A 22,436-nucleotide genomic window follows, 5' to 3' on the forward strand; every position below is an offset into this window, starting at 1 on the left:
GTTTCTAAACATACCTGCCCTACCATATACTAAGGACTTACAGGTAGGTTGTCTTTGCTAATCAAAATTATACCAATTAACAGACACCTTTTACAGGATAGAGCACTGGCCCTGGTCTGGTTAGCAGAGCCCAGGGCACCTTCAGAGTCAGTAACCACCAGCATCAGTCCGAAAATGGGGGTTATCAGGGGAAAAAAGATGGCTTTCCTACACGCCTCTTGAGGTAGTGCATGCTCTGTACGAACGAACGCACAAGGCCATAATCATCAGTGCTCTCTAAAAGAAACATAAGGCTGGCTGGTGAACAAGATATCTGATACAAGAAGAGTAAGTTGTAGAGTAGGACATTTTCCTCACTCTATTTGGTAAACAGCTCCTACAAACAGGTTTTAAGCTAACAAATTAAACCCAGATCTGAAGTTGTCCATAGAAATGCAGATCAAATAGAAGGAATGTAGTTTACTGAAGCAAAAGAAAGACACTTTGTGGCTCACATTACCAGAGAAGAGGAGTGGAATCCCCATCACTTGATTCATTAAACCAATTTTCTTTTTTTTTTGGGAGGGGGGGGGGGGAATATTAAAAGGTTTTCATGCTTATTTCGACTACTGCTGAGTAGGCCTAATCCCCTGCAGCACAATCACATTGGCTGCCAACTTGTAGTACCACTGTATGGATCGCTGAAATAGGCGCGCCTTTCACCAAGGCAAGTTTGTACTCATCCGTATAAACCTGTACATTTGATTCATTACTGCGAAGCCTTCACTATTAAGTTGGGTGCTCTAAATAAATGCAGCGAGCTTTGTACTAAACTTGTATTAGTCAAAGTGGTTCCAGTATAAAAATATGGACATGTTTACAAAATGTAACAATTTAAGGCTAATTACAATGCTACCTGATTATATGAAAATACATGCATTAGCAGGGATGCAAAAGATGGTTTGCCTTAAAAATAAACTCTTGACAAATAAAAATGTCAACTTAAAAAAAACACTGTTTGCCAAACTATGTGCAGGTTTACCTATGTCTGGGGGCACAATTTAGCAAAAAGTGTTTGATGGGTGACAATATTTAAAAAGAAGGATTAATAATGGAGAATCAATATACAAATCATATGGGAATCCTTGTGGAAATCTTTACGGGCTACTTCAAAATAAATTACGGTCCCAATTCTTTAAAAAGAGTCACAAAAGTATAAGGATGTTGCACTGGACTTTCAGGAACTCCTGAGACTTTACAGAACTAGCCATGAAAATGATACTCCTAGCAAACGTTTGTGAATTACATATTCCCATGAGCAAATATACACATATATATTTGTTCAAGAGAAAATCTACCGAGTTATTGTAAACTCACTTTGTCTTCACCCCCTTTTGCCACAACCCGGAAAAATGTTTTACCCATTGCCCTTGCCAGGAGAAAATTTCCAACCATCTACAGTGCGGAAATATAATTGGTAAGGAATTGATGAACACCCTTAAATATGTAAGTTGGAGGTTGTGCACAGACTTTGAGCATTTCAGCCTAGAAACTCCCACTCCCATCAACTTCTATTTATATAGATTTGCATAAAGGTGCAAAATTAAACCTTTGCTAGAATTCAAACCCTGATATCCTAGGAGCCGTAACTTACCAGGAGTTCTGATATGATAAGAATGCTGTCATAATTTGTCACCTCACTGCGTGGCACCAACCGAGACAAGTGGAGTTTTCGTTTTTTTCTTTTCTTTTTGTTTACAGGACAGGTAGATGTCTGAACCTTTATGAAACTTGGACAAGAAAATATTTTACAAAATTCCACATCCTCAATTAGAAAGGGCTTTATTACTCGTGTTAAAATATGAAAAACGTCCCTGCACAAAGAAAAGTAGGATGTTTTGTTAATTAATTTCGCCTCCTATAAAGCGAATATAATAAGCAAATGCCAATTGCTTTGGGAATAATATGATGGAAGCCTCCAAACCTTCCAAGGAGATTTTTTTCAGTTGTACGTTCACTATTTTCTTCCCTTCTATACTTCTGCCAGATAAACACAGAAATTGTGTGGTGAATTAACTTTTTGAGGAAAAAATCCTCAAGTTTTTAAGGTTCTGGAAGCTCCACATAACACCCCGTTGTTGTGTAGTCTGAGCGACAGATTCTCCTGCAGAGTCCTGTTTATCTTGTGAGGCTGAGGTGCTCAGGCTTGCTAAGTTCGAAGGTCGCATCGGGTTCACCACTGGGCCTTATTCCCACCAGCTGTTTGGAAGGCTGTAGCACCCTGCCGAGGTAAACCTCTCTTGGTTATCTGTAATAAATCTATCAAATAAGCATTAATGCTTAATGAGTGGAAAAAGGCCTTGGTTGTTCCTATGCTAAAAGAGGCAAATGCAGACCCTGTAAATTTAAGCAACTTTCGCCACATATCATTTCTGATTAAAAAACAAATTGGAGACATTTGTCAATAGGCAGGTTTCTTGATGTGTAGAGCAGTATAACATCTTTGTCCTGACACAATAAGGATTACTACAGTTCATGGGATGGAAACCGCTGTAGTATCCATTTCCTGGATGGCCTTTCATTGTTAGCAGACAATGGTCACTCAGTAGTGGCAATGTTGATGGATCTGTCTGCCGCATTCGATAAGATGTTCCAGATAGGTCGCTCTAAAAGTTGGCATTCAAGGTCCAGCTCTTCAGTGTATTAGATCCTTCCTGGAGAGTAAATGTCAGGATGTTTTTAAGGCCTTTCAAAATGGCATGCCGCAGGGCATCTCGTAGAGTCCTATGATCTTTAATCAACACATACATCCTTTGGCACAGCCGATACAATCTCATGGCATCAATTTTATGAACTATGCTGATGACACCCAGATGTTAATCACTATTGACAACATCGGAGTCAAACCCCTATGCGGTCTTAAATGATTGTATGGTAGCCGTTAACTCTTGGCAGTCACATAACTCCCTTACATTCAGTGTGGATAGAACAGAGGTTGTGCTTTGTGCTAGTAATTTCTTTTCCTCTGCTATCCCCAAGAACAGTTTCATTAGGCTCTCCTCCAACTCCAGCCGATGATGGATGTAATCTACGAGCCTATCTTGACAATAAGCTGTCCCTTACTAGCCAGATCAACCATCTATTTCTTATCGCAGGACTTCCCTATGCATTTTGTGTAAAATCTTACCTTTTCCACTATCTTCTGTATGACCATTGGTGGTTCACAACCATTCTCAGTCGCTTGGACTATTGTGATTTTAGGTTACTCGGTTTATACGTAGGGCTCTGCTCTCAAAACTGCTACATTACATACACAGCGCTACTACAAAACCTGGCCACACTGAGGTCACGTTTAATATCTGTCTCTGCAGCTCTTAACACTCTACATTAGTTGCAGATGGTCCAAATAATTAGTTTTAAGTCCTTGCGCTTGGTCCACAGGGCCTTCTACAGAAAGGGACCTTGTTATCTTGAAGAGAATTTTTCATTGCATCCCTGCTCAAAAGTTGCATTCTTCTGATGCCCATCTAGTACGATTACCTTATTATCAGAGGGTAAGAATGGGGGGCAGGTCTTTCTCAGTTAGAGATGGTCTTCTTTGGAACGCGATCCCCTCTTTTTGCCTAAGATGAGGAAAGCCTTGAAAACCTGTTTTTCAATAGGCAGTCTGGTATTCTTACTTTAATTCGGATGGTGTAATTAGTTTCTTACCTCAGTGACAGGTCACAGTTGTACCACATAACAGTACACAACACACTAAACCTTAAACAGTAAACAAGCATAACATACTACTAACAGAAGGTATTTCCTAGTAGGTTGTCAGATGAACATATGAAAGTAGGCATCTTTCAGGACTAGGTCCCAGAGCCAGATCTCAAATGTAAATGTCAAATATTATACAAAATCCAACACTTTACACAACACCTTGGAAGACATGATTAAAGAGGTGCTGCTCTAATATAATACAGAAACAAAAATCCTGAAGGATCATATGCTGGGACATTAGTTCTAGAGGCCCCTGCTCCAGTAGAATCTGAATATATATTGGAAGTTCAAGAGACAGTGGATGTCGAAAAAGAAAGGACGAGGGAGGAGGAGAACATGGTTAGTTAAAAAAAGGTGAACAATCATTCACTACCAAACAACACAAACAGCGATAGTCATCAAGGCTTTCTATCCCACCCACAGGAGAGGAATGAATTCTGGCTTCTATCAATATGGGTGAGGCGAGGGAGTGATAGATACATTACTTTTGCTTGACATTTTACAATTATTACAAAAGGCATTTAGTACGCTGGTAAAAGAGAGAATGAAACAATTACATAACTAAAAACAATAGTTGATGTTAAGATATCAACAGACTTTGAAAACCAAGCTCTGGTATCTCTGAGGGTGTCGTCTGTATGGGATAGGGAGCTGCGTTCCCTCCATGATGGATGAGAAGTGGACTAGGGCATGTGCAAAGGTTCCAGAGGTAGACAGCAATGCCAATTTAAAAATGACATGCTTCAATTATTCACATCACTCATATCTGGCCCCTATCAGAATACACAGGACATATCCCGACAGGCCCTCATCCTGCCCCAAATGTGACGAGTGGGAGGCCACTTTCCTACACATGGTCTGGACGGGCAACTAAGCTCAAACAGGTCAGGAAAGTACCCTACAGCTAACGATGTAACATTGCCTACTAAGTGTGGTGCCCAAGCAAAAACGGGAAAATGTCCCACAGGTCTGCAAACTTGTGTCTCCTATTGAAGAAACACTGCACAGCAATACACTGGTTGTCTGAGAGTCCCAGACTGTCACGAGGATATGTCAGAGTGGGTCCTCATGGAAGAACTTCGATTAAAGATGATCTGAACGGTCACAAATACAGAGAATGACCTTGTGGAATGGGTGAAGATGTTAAACCGGCCGACAGGTAGTTCATGATGAGGGAGGGTGACAGATTGGGTGGGGGGGGGGGGGGGAAGAGACACTCATGAGGGCCTTTCAGAGCTCACTCCTGAAACTGGACAGAGCGGAATCAGAAGGGGCTTATACTGGTAGGGATTTAGGACCGGAGTGTATAGATGATTCTGTGCCTCGACTAGGTCAATTGAACCATACTTTGTGCATGTGCTGTCCTTTCTATTTCTGTTGATCTCTAGAATGACTGTCGTGTAGGGCAGTCTCATTTCAAACTTTTCAAATAAGGATATAAAATAAAAAGAATGTTACCAGACTTACTGAAGTAATCTACACTTTTAAAAATGGGTATCGAATTAAACATTAGTGCAATTAGCTTTAGTATTTCAGTGGTAACTTAAAGATATGCAATCGAGATGTGTAATCCTCCTGAGTTTCTAGAATGCTGGCAGTGTTTTAAACAAAAGAGAAAAAACCTTCGGTCAAATCAGAAATTTACACTTAATAAAACTCAGGTTTGCTGGAAATGTTGATGTATACAAAGGCAAACACTTTATTATCTGCATCAAAGCACTTTAAGAAAGAGAGGCAAATAGTAGCACAGTTGGCAGGTGTTACAGTACTTTGCTTTTGTATGTGCAAGTAAAGGAGGCCTGAATTAAATTGATAAGAAAATAATTTTCGTTTACTTACCCAACGAGTTAAAGGTTCTTTCTGGTCTAATATACCCAGCAATAACAATACTGAGGGTTTCTCCATAAAAATCTTCTTCGAAAGTATGTATAATATGAGTTTCCTAAAACAAGAAAGGTTCACTAATTTACTAAGTTTCACTATTTTACCTGCATGTTTTACTTTCCTTGCAGTACTAGGCGTAGCTAGCATGCGTTTCGTATACATGAATGCAAAGACATGGAGGAACAAGCATTGGCATAGCCAATAGATCTCGCTTTTGGGAACTTATACGTTTTTAGTCATGCTTTACATTATCGTGGGTGGAAGGCTTTCCAGAAAAGTGTACAGAGACCGTGAAAGGCGGAGATATAGAGAGAGAGAATAAAACATAGACATGGTAAAGGACAAACAGATGCTGAGGAGGGACATGGCACAAGACAGATAAACAAAGAAAGATATAGAAATTATAAGACCGAGGACAAATACAAAAGAAACGCAGGGACAAGCAAAGGCCACATGAGAGATAGACTTTAATAGAGGGTGCTAAGAGTTACACCATTAGGCACAGCGGCTAAAGGCAGCAAGTGCCAGAAGACGGCGCTTCTCCACACCATGTGTGCACAAAGTAGTCCCCACTTTAATATGGTTTATAATCTGCACTGTCAACATCATGTTATCCACAGATACATAGGATTACCAGTGTCTTGGTAACGTAAACAAAAATTGCATAACCACTGGCATCTGCCAATGTCACCAAGTGTACTGAAGAAATCTATGTGCACGCAGCAGCCACAGGTACAAATAAAAGCAGGGCTTACTCTGATTTTCCTTCTTTTCCATTGTTCAAAAAGCATTAGCACATTACCATTACGTTAGGTAATAATGACAGCATGTAACGTTATAGTTCACAAAACTAACAGCTTGAAAAAAGTGCTATGTAAATAGAACATTTCATTATTACGAATGGTTCCCAAATAGAGCCTGCGGGTCCCGCCTGTGCTTGGCGCCAACTCTACTTTAGCATAGGCGTAGAGAAAAACACTTAGCAACCTTTTTTTCATCTTGCAAGCACGTGGTGCATTTTGTATGCTTTAAAAGTGCACAAACGCCTGGGAAAATTGGGTACATGCTTTGTGCATAAACTGCTTTAAAAATACACTTTTCTCTTTCTGTTTACAGAATATTGCACAACAGCTGGCAGAGAGACAGAAAGACATAGGAGGGAAAAACGAACTGAAAAGCAAACACATTTAAGCATGATAAAAACTTGCGTATACAAACAAAGAGAGCGACACACTAACAGTGGAACAGGGACAGTCATACATAGCTACGAAAGCATAGGCAGGGATAGACAAGAGATAGAGCGAGATAAGGTTAGTGAGACAGGCTTTACAGAAAAGTGTACAAAGACAGTAAAACACGGACATGAGGCACGTCGCGTTATTGTCACGTCACTTACATATACTCTGCGCCTCTGCTCCGTTAATGGAGGAGAAATACAAACAAAAAAACATGAACGCGCGCCCGCGAAACAAAGCCACCACGCTTATTGAAACAATGATACAGACCACATGGCGCCCTGCGTGCCGCTGCTCGCTCCCGCAATGTGGATGCCGTGGGAGTCAACATTTTACCAAAAAGGTGGGACATGCACCAGCTCTTGGCCAATTGCGTGCTTTCTTTTCTGAAAGACGCACGCAAAGGCCAATACAAGTACTGCAAAAAATAAAGCCACACGCACGAGTGTCAGGAAAGTGCAGACCGATTCCAAAAGGTCATATTCTAGAGCAGAGCATGCGCGCTGCGCTAGGCTCGACCTAAATAGGAGGATTGTCAGGCTCATGTGACCGGCTCAATTAAAATTTGCCTAACACAGTAAGTTTCAATTCTATTAGGGACACGGAGGCAAGGATTATGCTATTTCTCCCTTTGATTTAATACCATATTTTCAAACAGCAGCGTTTTTACATTTTTGGAAAAAACTATTTTTCCCATGAATGTCAGGGAAAAACAAAAAAACAGTTCATGAGTCCTTCTTTAATACCCACAACTTAGGATCTCACAGTCCTTCCTCACTGCCTGGACTCCCTCTTCCTTTGCGCTAATCACACCATTAGTTCAGTATCACAAGTCCAGTTTCGATCAATTGTTTCCTGCAAAAACACGCCATGTCAGAAATTGTTTTGGATCGTACTTTGGAGGTCACATGGCAAACATTAATTTCGCACAAGGCAGAAAAACTTCAACAGATTGACATCAGAACATTCAATTGTAATATCTGGAATGATAAACAGCCTTACTTACTATGATACGGGGAGTGTTTGCATCTTAATGATCGCCGGGTGGGATAATCCTCGCCTCGGTGTCCTTAATAGAATTAAAACTTACCTTCACATCGTTAGGCAAATTTTAATTCTATGTCAGGACTAGAGGAGAGGATTATCCTAGTTCAAAGCTTACTCACCCACCAACTGAGCCACCTCCATCACCAACTTAAAGTAAAATCCTAATTTTTTTAATAGTCGGGGACCTCAATATCAATATTGGCAAAGTCAATTGCCCCATAGCTAGGGGCATGACTGATGATCTTGGGCTGTTACAGCTCAAGCAGCTTGTACGGATGCCTACACATGCACACGGTCAAATCCTAGACCCAATTAGACTTTGATAGTGGCAGGTCTTCTTATCCCCATGGCATGTTCGGATCATTTTTTGGTTCCTTTCCAAATCTTTGAATTTCTTCTGCCAATATCACAATCCCATAAAAAGAGAGCACATAAATGGTCCTCATTACGCCACAAGCTTTTACGGTGGCTCAGAATCAGGAAGTATTAGAACTTAATTAATCTCCTCATGCTGCTAACAGAGAACCAAAAGGGTGGATTAATCAGACCATGGATGCTTTGACCCCATTGAACTTTATAACCAGCATGCGCTCCAAACCTTCGGCAGAATGGTTTACGGAGGCATTGCTAGACAAGAGGAAAACTTGTAAGCAAGCTGGAACGCCTGTGGCGGAAAGATTATGATGATCACAACAAAACAATTTACCTAGATTCTCTGAAAGAATATCACAGAGATCTGAGGCACACGTGCTAATTTTTATGCCCAGAAAATTGAGCAGTCAAAAAACTCCTCAAGGGAACTTTTTCAGAAAGTCAATTCCATGACATCCTTAGACCGTACGGATGGGTCAAATCCACACACCACTGCCCTCTGTGATCAGATCGCTCTTCTTTTTTTGAGAGCTAAACACCATCTATAATTCCTTTCCTGAAAATGCTAAGAACTTTTAGTTCCCAACATCTGATCCATTATCAACCACTGCTCCTGAAGGCTTTTCAAACCTGAAAACTATTTTGGAGGCCGCGTTGGGCTTGATTGCAGACTTCTTGCAGGGTCACACTTTTCAGATAATCCAACAGCCCTACACCTCAACGATGCTGCAGCAGGGAGTGCCTCAGGGCTTGGCCCCCAAGTCCGACCCTATTTAACTTATACATGCAACCTTTAGCTGAACTTATTGAGGGCCAAGGTGTCAAAACAGAATCCTACGCTAATGACGCCCAGCTGATTATAACGTTGGCTCAGGATAACAACAAAGCTGCTGATGATTTCAAACTATGTCTGGTAGACCTGGCCAACTGGATGAAGGACAGCTGTCTGACATGGAATGCAAATAAAACAGACATTCTGATGGTAGGCAAACAATCTTCTATCTGGTCCACTTTATGGTGTCCAAACGAGCTAGGCCCTATGTCGGTTTCTAAACCTAAGGTGAAAAACCTTGGAATCCGGTTCAATTCTACCTTATCATTTGAAGATACATTTTCAACTCTTGTCAGTACCTCTTCTGGAACCCTAAAAACGATTCGGAAGATTCTGGGGCTTCTACCAGATCCTGCGATAAGAACTGTAGCTCAAGCAACTGTAGTATTGCGGATGGACTACTCTAAAGTACTCTATTTTGGGGCCTCTAAGGGCAGGCTTGAAATGCTTCAAAGGGTACAAAATAAGGCAGCACGACTGCTCCTGAATATTCCCGGACCCGCTTTGACTGGGCCAGCCCTGGTAAAACTCCATTGGCACCCTATTGAGGAGAGGATTTCATTCAAAGCCATGTGCTTTGTACATTGAATCATCAACAAAAAACGTCCCTGTTATCTCTCTTCTCCGATTAAACCTTACCTTCCGAGTCGGTGTTTGAGATCATCTGGAAGTGGTTTGACCAGAATCCCTAAATTTTACGGAACACATCTTGGTGGTAGCACCTTTAGGTTTTTTGGCAGCCAAACAGTGGAACTGGCTCACACTCAATCTTAGATTAGAACCCTCTGAGGTCCTTTTTTGGAAATATCTAAAAACCTGGCTTTTTAGAAATGGCCTTGCCCATTAACAATGCAGGGACTCCCATTATCTGACTGACAGCTGGAATCCAACGCAGGTATACTCCGGATTGGAGTAACCAGGAGCTTTACAAAATGTTAACATAACATAAAGTCAAGTCTGAGGACCAGTCTGCTGCGTGCATCAGGTCCCCCAGACATGCCCCCAGACAAAATAATTTGCAGGCCATTGCTCCACTTGCGGATTGTGCTCCAAATGTTTAATAACTATGCCCGCTTCTTCCATCACCTAACGGACCCAACAAGCTATTCTTGAGGAGGAAACCGCCTTATATGGTTTTCTCGTGCAAAGAGAAGCTGCCTATCGCCCTAGAGTCATTTCCTCATATGCCTTAAGGCAGCGCACATCGCACAACTTGGAAGAGTCACTGAACGCTGGGTAAGAGACTGTACAAGTATTTGACTTCCGGGAAAAATACCCTAGCTGAAATATCCAAAGCTCGCATAATCGAGACAAGTCCACATTAAACGAGGTAAAGCAAGATGGCCAATTTAGCCAAAAGCTCATTTTTGGATATGAACTTGTTCAGCTGCAAGGACAGAAAAAGGTTCAGACAAAATGTACATCATTCAGAACCAAATATCGAGGTTCAGGGGGAAGGGAAAGGTTGATACTTTGAAGCAGCCGGCAAACTAAAGGGTGTTCTCCCACAGGGGCCCAGTTGACAGGGTCATGCCCTGCCAAATGGCGGCTCTGACTGCGTTAATGGAATGGTAGGCTAATCCGTCCTCCACCAGGCTGGACAGAAAATTCAATAACTGCACTATATCAGTTACCACGGGATCCAGATCCCATTGCATACACCAACAAACCCATCTCGTCTAGGAAGAACAGTAGAGTTCGGTGGTACGGTCCACCCAGGCCTTGGACAGGAGAAACTCAGCCTGTCGCAAAAGGGCTGGAAGCGACCAGTCTCACCTGTAATCTGCCATGCCATCAACTGGAGGGAACACTCAGATACCAGGCGATGCAGCGTCCGATCCGGATCCAACAGAATGCATGGGAACATGGAGAGATGGATTAGAGAATCACAAGAAAGTTCCAGAAGAACTGGAAACCATATTGGCGACCTCCAAATGGGGGTTATCAGGACTACCTCTGCCACCTGCCCGCGGACCGGAGCTGATGACAGAGTGATCATCGAAAAGATGGGGAAAAGGCATAACCTCTTTCCTAGCTCCAATCCTGGAGAAACATCAGTCGCAGCTGCCTGAGGGTCCGGCCTTCAGTTGAAGAATTGAAGCAGCTGATAATCTATGCCGAGCGCGAACAGGTCTACGAAGAAAGAGCCCCAGGAGGCAGAAATCCACCGGAGACCTGAGGATCCAGGATGCATAGACTAGAGTCGTGAAGGTCTCTGGAGAGTCAATGCGCCACCCAGTTGACCTGGCTCAGAAGGTATTCCGCCATGATAGAGATGTAATGCTCCAGACAGAAGTTCCAGAAATCCTTTGCCATGACTGCCAGAACACGGGATCTGTTGCCATCCAGGTGATTAGTATATCTCACTGTGGAAACGCTGTCCATATTCAGCTGGACACAGGATTGGATTCGGTCTTTGGTCCAACAATGGACCGTGAACTATCCCGCCAGGAGCTCTATACAGTTTATATGTAAGCTTTGTTCTTCTAATGACCAACTTCATCCTGTGGAGAGATCCCCATAACGGACGCCCCAACCAGAACTGCTGGCGTCCGATTCGATGACCAATTCTGGAACAGAACCGAAGATTGCTCTTCGTTCCACGCCTCCATGTGGGTAAGCCACCATCCGATCTCCTATCTGGCTTCGTCCAACAGAGGCACTGATTGGGCATTTGTCAAACCCATCCTCAGGTGATGCGCTTTCAGGCTTTGTACTACCTGGTAATGAAGCGGACACAGGACGATTGCCTGCATCAAGGAGTAGAAGAGGCCTCACAGGCGGGTAATCTGTCGAATTGATGTGCAGGGCCTGGCCAGCGCCTTATTTTGGCCATCATTCGAGAGGAAAGGCTCAGAGACGCGGAAGTGGAGTCAACGATGAAGCCCAAGAAGGTTGCTCTTTGGGAGGGGGAAGAGAAGAGTCTTCTTTTAGTGGATTACACAACCCAGGCCCTGCAAAAGGTCTATAAAGATCTGAAGCTGGGTAATCAATTTTTGGGGGTATTGGGCCATGAGCAACATGTCGTCCAAATAAACAATTAACCGGTTGCCCTGTGCTCTGAGGAACTCTATCACTGGTCTGAGCACCTTAGTGAAACACCACAGTACTGATTTTTTTGTTTGAATATCTTTATTATTACATTTTTTTTCTCTTTTTTTTCCCCCTCAGTCCTGGCATGATACATCCATTATCAAACAGTAATTAGCATCACTCTCCCCATAACATCTCTTTTGCTATGTCACTGGGCAGATATGTCAACGTGTTTCTGTCACAGTCTTAGTGTCATTGGTATTTACAGTGCATGTATGCTCACCCAATTGTTGATCGTCTTGGGCACTTACGTCCCGCACATTCTGTTGTCTCCAATCGAGCGCCAACATAAGAGTGTTTGGTATTCCTATTCCTGACAGTAATCCACAATGTGACAGACGCAAAAGGATCGAAGAAAGAAAAAAAAACCCAAAAAAAATAAAGGAGAAGCGAACAACTGTTATGTGAGAATGACATTCATTTCGAGTCACAGCTCTTGAGTTATACCGTGGAACATACCTAGAACAAACAGAGCCCTATATATGTACGAATGTCGCATCTGTTCACGGACTACCACTCTTCTCATTCTAATAGCAATTCAATCATATTTTTCTTTTTAAACAGCCAATGATAAATCAAAGCAAACAAAAGATGTCAATATGCCGAGGGACTATGTATCCAGTGCCTGATACGCTCATTGTAGGTGTTGCCATGTCTAGATTAGCGTTTTGCTATCGATCGTGGGCTGCCACTCCTAATGCCCATGCGGGTGAGGGGTCGCTAGTGTTGCTTCTGCTTCCATTTAACATCTTCAAGGAATGCGAGGCTTTGTCTGGTCCCATCCCTATGGTTAGAATAGTATACTAGCATAGCACATCTTTTACTTCCTGTTAATACATCAGGTGCTAGGCCCCTCCTGCTGCACGGGCAGTGGCTGAGGAAGGGCATCAGAGCGCACTAGCGTTCTGAGCAGATCATCCCAGGTCTGTGCTATGGGGTGTTTCCTCAGTCCTGCCGTTTCTTCCCTGTGTAGGGTGGTGCTCTCTGCCTGTGCCCACACCTCTAAGGACCTCTTCCAATGTGATACCTCTGGCGGGTCCTTGTGCTTCCATCTTTTGGTTATTAGTCGTTTGGCTGTTATGAGACCTAAGTCTCGAAAGCGGAAGCTTGCTTTGTTTGCCTTATTTCTCTTATAGAACCCTAGGATACAGACCTCCCAATTGGCATGGACTTCCATGTTAGTACAAATAGTAAGCGTTTCCGATATTGCCCGCCAATAAGTGTGAAGCCTATGGCAAGACCACAGCATGTGCAGCAGGCTAGCGCCCAGGAGGTGGCACCTCGGGCATTCAGAGGTGTAGATATTAAAATATTTGTTAATCTTATCTGGTGAAAGATATGCCCTATGTATGATGTATGTTTGTATTAATTTGAACCTTGAGTTACGCGGCACATGTGTGGCACCAGCTAGAATTCGCTCCCAGTCTTCATCTGTCCAGGGACGGCCTCTGTCCTCAGTCCAATATGCGCGAAGCCTCTGCAGCGGCTTCAAGGTATGACTGAGAAGGGCTTGAACCAGCCAGTGTATTACATGCGATCCCTCCCCCATTACATGCAGGTACTGCATTAATTGATGCATCAGCGGTTCCTTTGTCATGTCCCCCCCATGCTAAAGTATACGTCCGCATTATAGTTGCATATGTGAGGAATTGGCCCAGCGGTAAACCAGTATCCGCCGTTAATGTCTCAAAAGACAACAAGGTGCCATCTGCATACAGATCTCAAAGTGTCTCTATTCCCGCCTCAGTCCAAGGCAGCAACGTCGCGTCGGTTATAGAACCTCTGCCTCTAGGAGTGCCTAGAAGCAGTAGTGTCGGTGCATAGGGGAGCGTGTCTTTCGTGAGGTGGAGGCTTCTCTTGTAGCATCTATGTGCTAGTTCGACGTGTATTTGCGTCGGTCGGGGAATTTTAGCCAGTGGGTGAAACAATCTGCACATCTGAGCCTGTGTCCAGATTGTTGTCTCCGTGTCCGTCAGATTTTTCCCACTTAGCCACTTCGCGACCCACTGCAACTGTGCGGCTATGTAGTAGAGCACCAAATTTGGCACTGCCAGCCCTCCATTTACCGAAGGTGCGTATAGTTTCTGTAATGCAATTCTAGGGCGCCCTGTGTTCCAGATCAAGCTCGGATTAACCCCTCCAAGTCTCTAAACAATTTCACTGGGACATATACCGGAAGATTCACAAAATAATACAGAAGTCTGGGCAGTACTATCATTTTAGCTAAGGTGACGCGGCTCATCACAGTGAGCGGCAGCGTCTTCCAGAATTGTATCTGTGCTCTTATTGAGGAAATGGCTCGAACCAGATTACCCTCCATTATCTCTCCTGGGGACCTGTATATATAGATACGAAGGTATCTGAACGTAGTCGGATACCAGTTTAGCGCAGTCTCGTTAATTACTATAGCTGTCTCTGCCACGTTTTCTCAGAATGAGTAGGCGCCCGATTTAGCCCAATTTACCCTGAGGCCCGACACCGCTTCAAACTTGCGGAACAATGTTGAGATTGCCGGCGGCACGGCATGCAAGTCTCTTACATATAATAAGTCGTCTGCATATAGTGGCGCCGCATGTAATCCGTCACTTAAAGGGACGCCCCAATCCGCGCCACCCTCCCTGAGGAGAGCCGCCAGAGGTTCCATAGCCAAAGAAAAGACCAGTGGGGACAAGGGGCATCCCTGCCTAGTGCCTTGTCTTACCCTTACCTCGTCCGACAGGAGCTTGCCGTTCCGGACTCTCACTGTTGGGAGTTGATACAGCAGTTGCACCAATTGCAGATATTCATCCCCTAGCTCATACTTGCACAGAACCGCCGAAAAGAAGGCTATTCCAACGAGTCAAAGGCCTTCTCCAGGTCTAGTATCAGGCATCCGGATCTAGGCCAGGTCTCCGCTGCATACCTCTGTACTCTAAACAGCCTTCGAATATTTAGGGAGGTGTTCCTGTTAGGGACAAATCCATTCTGATCTGCATGCACCAGAGTCGGCACAAACTGGGCTATACGTTTGGCGAGGGTGGAGGCAAGGATTTTGTAGTCTGTGTTTAACAGAGCTAGTGGGCGATAAGAGCCAAATTCTCTGGATTCCTGCCTGGTTTCAATAGTGAGACCAGTGTGGCTTCATTTTGTGTGGGTGTAAGTGTTGCTCGTACTAGGTCCGCCTCATACACTCGCAGCAATTCCGGTACCAGCACTTCCGAGTATGCCTTATAAAATTCTGCCGGGAGGCCGTCAGGTCCCGGAGCTTTGCCATTGTAAAGTGAGGAGATGCTGTCTCTTATTTCCTCACCTAGCAGAGGGGTACCCAACTCCTCCCGCTGGCGATCTGTTAGCTGTGGCAGCGTCGTGGTTGATAAGAAGGCTTGTATGTCAGTATCTGTGGCTACCGAGCAAGACCTGTATACTGTGGTGTAATGCTCCACGAAAGCGCGATGTATGTCGCTCTGTGTATGCACCGTCGCCCCCTGTGCCGTGCATATGGTTGTCACGGGCGCGGCAGCCACATCTTGTCGTATCAGCCACGCCAGCAACCTGCCAGGCTTGTCCCCCATGTGATGTGTGCGCGCAGAGTGCGTTGCATAGTTTAAATTGCGGAGTCGGTCTATAAACCCCCTAGTGTTTTCTCTAAGGTGCTCTAAGGCTCTAAGGCACAGCATGCCCTTCCAGCGCTGCGCCCTCCTCTCGGAGCAGTTCAGCTTCTAGGCTTGTCAGTTCTGTCTCCAGCTGCCTTCGCATGCCCGCTTGTGCTCCAAGGCAGTCCCCCCTGACTACAACTTTGAATGCATCCCATTCTATCTGAGGGGACGTAGCCGTGCCGGTGTTATCCTCAAAATATCGTGCGATGTTGGCCGCTAGTAAGTTTAGAAAAGGTGCGTCTAATAATAAGTCTGGTTGTAATCGCCAGGTTGGGACCGGCGGATGTGGATGTTCCCATACCATTTCTAGTATATGTGGGTTATAGTCAGAATGTGTCCTGCCCAAGTAGTAAACTGTTGATATGTGGGGGAGCAAGGCGTCCGAGAGCATGTAGCGATCCAAGCGCGCATGCAAGTCGTGCGCCCCTGAGTAATAGGAATATACTTTATCCTGGGGGTGACGGTGGCTCCAAGCGTCCTTTAGAGCCACTGTGTTGCCCAAGTGTTCAGCGCTTTCATAGCATGATGCGTGTTTGTGCCCGGGAGGGGCGGAAATGAGCGGTCTAGGGAAGTGTCAAGTACACTACTGTAATCTCCCCCCATTACCATTGGAGAGTCATGCCATGGCGCCAGGAGATGTGATAGCCTATCGAAGAACACAGCCTGCTCTGTATTTGGGGCATATAATGATGCAAGTACTATGTCTCGGCCATCTAGTGTCCCCTTAATGATCACATATCTCCCTTCTGGATCTACCAGCGACTGTGAAACCTCAAGCGGTACTCCTGACCTCACCCATATTAGTGCACCTCGCGCATAAGCAGAATATCCCGTGGCAAACAATTGTCCCCGCCAGCGGCGTTGTAATCGCTGCGTCTCCCCTTTGGCTAAATGGGTTTCCTGCAATAAGGCTATTTGTATGTGGTGCCGTTTAAGGTATGCATAAATCTGATACCTGCGTGATGGCGAATGCATACCCCTCACATTCCATGTTCCTATCTTAATTGAAGACATGGGACCTGCGACACCTCCTTTTTAGGTCTCGCTGAGCCCCAGCGCTTGCGCTGGCTCGGAGAGAAATTTTGTATTTGGGATTTTTAAAGTGCTGCCTGTGGCCTAAAGCTTGAGTGCACGCGAGCGTGCACGCGCGCAGCCGCCAATCACTGCTGCGCCTGCACCACTCGCGTGCTTGCCACACAGCGCGTCCCGTCCTATCGATCGCGATCACTTTCGCTTTGATCACGATCGCTATTACTTTCGCTTTCACGGCCGCGCGGCCGTTACTTTCACGGCCGCGCGGCCAATGCTTGTTTTTATTCTTTCTCGTTCTCCTAAGCGCTCGTGCACACCACTCGCGGGCTTTTTAGGTCTTACTCTATAACCTGTAACCCCACCCAGTCTTTTTGCCCTCTCCATGTGTCCTGTTCTCCTCATGGGGTCCCGCTCTTTGCTCCCCATGTACCTCCCTTGCACCCTCCTTTTGCCCCCTCTTTGCCCCTTTCTCCCTCTCCTTGCTTCCTTTTCACCTTCCGTACTTTTTCTCCGTTCTCCCACTTCACAAGCTCCTCCCGCTCTCACTCGCACGTACTGCTCCATCAGTGCCAGAAGCTTCCCAAAAGAGTGAGTCACGGCTGCCAGGTGGCCCCAGGACATGCGTGGCACTTTCAATCCGAGCAGAACTCCCACCCCGCGTGCACACGCCTCAAGGCGCACGCCGACTATAGCCGCTATAGCACCTCCACCTTAGGAAACCGCAGCAAGGATCCCTGGAGATGCAGGCAGCAGAGCCCTTTCTGGGTAGGGTTAAACATAACCGTAACTTACCAGGGCAGTCAGTGGGCTGGGCGCCTGCTGCAGAGGTGCGCACCCGACAACAGTCAGATCCCAGCTGGTTCACACACGTTACACCCGAGATCAATGCGTAACCGCCAGTCCCACGTTTAAAGATGGTAGCTCAGCTGTTCATGTGCCTGCTGCATAGATCCCAGCACGCAAACCGAGCCGGTGCACCAGCCAAGTGTGTAACTGCTGTTCCAAGGAGGATCGTGTGACCCCAATCCCAATGAGACATTAGTTTATTCGGTTAAAGCACGTGCTGCCGAGTAGTGAGTAACTTCCAGATAATAATTCTAGCTGACAACTAACAATGGACTGCAGCAACGCTCTCTGCTTTCCCCCCGTTTGCATGCCTTTTCGGTATCAGCCATGCTCCACTTCTTTCCATTTCTGCCTTGCGCCTTCCTTCTCCCCTCCCCGCCTCCCTTCCCACCCTCCTTTTCGCTCCACACACCTCGTGTTTGCAGCGCCTGCTTGAGGTGCCCCCCTGGCTAACTGCATTCATGGCAGCTTTACTCCGCGTGAACCAATCACCCCCCTTCCCGCGCCCCCCGCCCCCGACTCCACTGCAGACTCAACACTACAGAGGAAACGAAACAAACAGGTATCAGTTTGGGAATACGACCGCTCTATTCATGTACTTTCAGCTGGTTTGGACGCTGCTTCTGAGCAAATCATTCAGCACCAGCACTCATTCACTTACAAATTAAGCACTTCTCTCTTCCCTTCTCTCATGCATTATCTTTCTCCCTAGTTTTCTCCCTAGTTTTCTATCTTCTGAACCGGCCACCTTATCCCTCTCAGGTTCCCTCGATATGACTGTTGCCAAAGCGCCAACATAACATTCGACAATCCAAACAGCAGTCGCATTATTAGAATATTTGCAGTATTTTTCTCTGCATTTTCCAAAGTTTTATGTACAATATGCAATCGGCTGCACTATCTACTTTCTCATGTTTGTAAACTCGCAGCTTGTGTGCTGCATGGCTAAAGACTTATAAGGTCCCAAAGGCGAGACCTATTGGCTATGCCAATGCTGGTTTCCATTTGCCTGCAGCAGCTCCACTAACCTGCGCATAAAACATGACTTGGTTTGGCACTTCCTATCGAGCTCGCTGATTTGTGACATGTGACAGTGCATGATTCCACTCATTAGATCTGACATTGCATAAAAAAAAACAATAATAATACGAAAAATTAAACATAACTAATACCAAAAGGGAGAAAATGAAACTAGCTATCGTCAAAACTTCCAATTGGAGACAACAATCAAAACGATCCAGGGGGGTACACTACGTGCTGTTCTTTCTTTTTACCCAGAGTTCGTGCGTCTGGCCCTCCAAAGGCTTCCCGACAGCAGGCCAATTTATTATACAGACTGGGCTGGTGGCCTACAGCAGTTCAGGGAATCTCTCCGATAAGAGTGCGTGTATGTATGACTTCAACTTCGACTGCATGTAATCAACACCCACTGCTCCCCTGCATAGTACTTTTGTCAGTTACATCTGCAAGTGGACCAAGTAAAGTTCTAGTGCCATACCTCACAAATAGTGACATTGCGACCTGTGGTGTGCCCCTCTACCTCTTCCCCGATACCTCAGTTTGCTTGTCATTCAAATGCAGGATCCTACTGTGGTCACATCAAGAGGTCCGCCGTCTGCAGGGTGACGTCCGGGTGTTCATTTGAGTCTTGCGATTCCGGCTGGCCATATATCTGTTCATCGTCACTAGACGGGTCTCGCTGACTATAGCCACATGTGCTGCCCGTCGCCAGCGAGCCGCCGATCTCCGCCGCCGCCTGCAGGGCGTCCCGTTATCCACTTAGGATCAGCTCCGGGCGGGGGCCCACCGGCGGCGAAGGTGGCGCCCCCCTCCCCGTTGATCTTTACCCTCTCCGGCGGCGACGAAGGGGATTACTCCGCTTTGGCAGCGCCGCTGTCGCCGCGCCATCCCGAGGTCCCGCACTCGTGTATGTATCCAGCCAGTCCTCCGCTCCCTCTGGCGTGTCAAAAAATTGGGTTTTGTCGTTGGCGACCACCCGCAGGCGGGCCGGGAAGAACAGTATTTCAAATCATTTTGCCGGAGGCGTTTCTTCACTGCCATGAATGAGAGTCTCCTTCGCTGTACCTGAATGGTATAATCCGGAAAAAACATTATCTTGTGACTGTCAATTTGGAGATCTTGGAGCTTCCTGGATTCCTGAAGAATAGAGTCGCGGTCTCGATAGTTGAGGATCCGGAGGAGCAAGGGTCGTGGGTTCGGGGGGCCTCATCGGAACCCTATGTGCGCGTTCTATGACAAAGTGTGGTGAGAGGGAGCCCTCCGGCAGTAGTTCTCTAAGCCAATTTTCCACGTGGGAAGCAGGCTCTCTCCCTTCCCAGCATTCTGGAACACCTACTACACGTATGTTCGACCTTCGGAATCCTCAGCTCTGCTCTAAAGGAATTCCACACGTTTCAGCAAGTCTTTTGTGTGTTTATCTGTGTTCTCCACCTGCGGCTTGATGTCGGTGAGTGTGGACTCCAAAACAGTGGTACGATCCGCTAATTTCCGATGATCGGCATGTAAGTGAGTGAGGTCGATAGCTACCTTGTCGATTTTAGATTCCAGAGAGGTGCGAGTCGGATTCAGAGTCGCCTCCAGCCTTTCCACCGCAGCGAGCACCGCGTCCAGCTTATTTGCCGTTTGATCCAGTGCCAGTCACATGAGCCGCATTGAGACCCCCAGGGACAGTAGTATTTATCAACAGCATGCAGCAATTAGTCTCCTGATGACAGGGGTTACCTCCGCTGGTCAGCCCAGGTAGGTGATCATTGCCAGCGTCGTCCCGAGTGGTAGACGGACCATGGGATCCCAGAATGGCCTCAGACCGCTAATAACCCAGCCGGGTCCCAGCCCCTTTCCTCCTTCCAGCAGCACATACAGGCAGTAAGGCGCAGACAGCCGCCGCCGTCTCGTTTCCAGCGAGGGGGCCTCACTGCTCCCCAGCGCGTCGCGTGGGCCCAACTCACTGAAGCCGGTTGCCGGTACTCCCCATCACAGGGGAGCCCTCCATCGAGAGCTCCCCGGGCCGCAGCATCACCCTCAACACAGGTGGCGCCCGCCTGCACCGCAGCTCCTCACCGTCCACACCGGTCAGCGGCACCCCAGGGGGGAGCCGGAATCGCGGCCCCCACAGACAGCACCGCCCACACCCGGCCTCACCTTGCCGCGTATTCTCAGGTGGGCACACGGCGGGGGAGCAGGCACCCACCACGTCACAGGGGGGCAATCCGGGCGTCACCACCACACTCGACCTCACCCAATGGATCTGGCAGCGGGCAGTCCGGGGCTGCAGCAACGGCGGCTGGCCGAAGAGTCGCCAGGTGGAGCACCCCCACGGCAGAGGCATCAAGGAAAGAGGGCGGGTCACACGCAGTATTCTCACGGGGAGCACCACCGCGTCTCAGCACCGCAAGCAGCGGTGCGCGCCGCAATCACCAGCCGAGACCCCCCCCCCAAGCGTCAATGTGATGATGTTGCTCGGGCACGTCCTCGGCTCTCCGCTGCCATTGAGTCCCGTCTCTATCATACAGTGCGGTTTGGACCCTGAAGGCGGAGCCAATCCCCGGACTTGCGTACCGCGACCCGCCGAGCCAGCAGGGGCCGCGGGTCGTCACAGGAGCGTTGGGATCGCGATCTCCTTGCAGGTCAGTCCACCTGTGAGGGTCCGCCGGCCAGCGCGGACGCGCCGCGACCAGGCTCCATTGCTCGCCTCCACCACTTTATCCGTACTACGTAGTGCCTGCTGAGGCCCAGTGGGCGGCGACACACCCCGGGCTCGCGCAGAGGGGCTCGCTGATGCAGCTTCAGTCCGCTGGGAGCCCGAGAAGCACGGAGGTCCCCGGTGCCGAATGGGCGATCCGATCGCGCTGCAACTCAGAGTGGAGCACCCAGACCTGCTGAGATAGTGCTGGCGTAAGTCACAGCCCCGTCAGATCCAGGCTTATGGAGATTATTTGGCCGGCATAGGGAGCCCAAGGCAGCGCTCTATACAAGCACGTCCACCTCCATTGCTAGCGTAGCCACGCCCTGAAACACCACAGTACTGATGATAGGCCGAATCGGAGCCTGGTGAACTCAAAAACGTGCACCGGCCACTGGAATTGCAGAAATCGGCAATGGGGAGGAAAAACTGGGATGGACAGGTAAGCTTCTTTCAGATCCAGACCCACCATCAAGTCTGATGGGAGCAAGACATCCATGAGGAGATTAATTCCTTCCGTTTTTAAGTGGGGTTACACCAAACACTCATCGAAATCTCAGAGATTGATAACAGACCCACACCCGCCATCAAACTTGTTGACTAGAAAAACGTTTCTTAAAAAAACATTGGGATGCAGGTCTGAATAACAGATGGTTCCTTTGTGGAGGAGAGCCAAGACTTCTTCTATAAGAGCTGTGTCTCAGGGAGAAAAACTTATGGGCCTTGGATGTGTAACCTGAGAAGCGCAGTTGAGAAACTCGATGGGGGAGCCCTGTACGGTCTGCAAGACCCTAGAGTCTGAGGTGATTAAAGCCCAGGCTAAGAGGAATCCTGTCAAGCGCCCTCCATCCTGGATCTTAGCGGACCGTTTGCGTTGTCACCACTGGCCTGTCATCTGTATCCACCTTGACCCTGGAAGTGTTGCCCTCTTGTCAGGTGGAAGTTGTTTAAGTGCGCATTATTTTGGTACTGGCCACGCCTGGAGCCTATTGCCCTGGGAAGGATTTGGTAGT

The 22,436-nt window shown here is 47.0% G+C and overlaps 1 protein-coding gene across 1 annotated transcript in view; it reads right to left on the reverse strand.

The window, feature by feature from the left end:
- The window catches only part of RFK (riboflavin kinase), a 108,382-nt gene that overhangs the window by 26,186 nt on the left and 59,760 nt on the right, over positions 1–22,436 (reverse strand). The window contains exon 3 of the mRNA XM_085633087.1: positions 5,584–5,686. Within this exon, the coding sequence (XP_085489213.1) occupies positions 5,584–5,686 (103 nt within the window). The remainder of the gene's footprint in view (positions 1–5,583; positions 5,687–22,436) is intronic.

The sequence above is a fragment of the Triturus cristatus genome, chromosome 2_1, assembly GCF_964204655.1.
Source record: "Triturus cristatus chromosome 2_1, aTriCri1.1, whole genome shotgun sequence".
Taxonomy (NCBI): domain Eukaryota; kingdom Metazoa; phylum Chordata; class Amphibia; order Caudata; family Salamandridae; genus Triturus; species Triturus cristatus.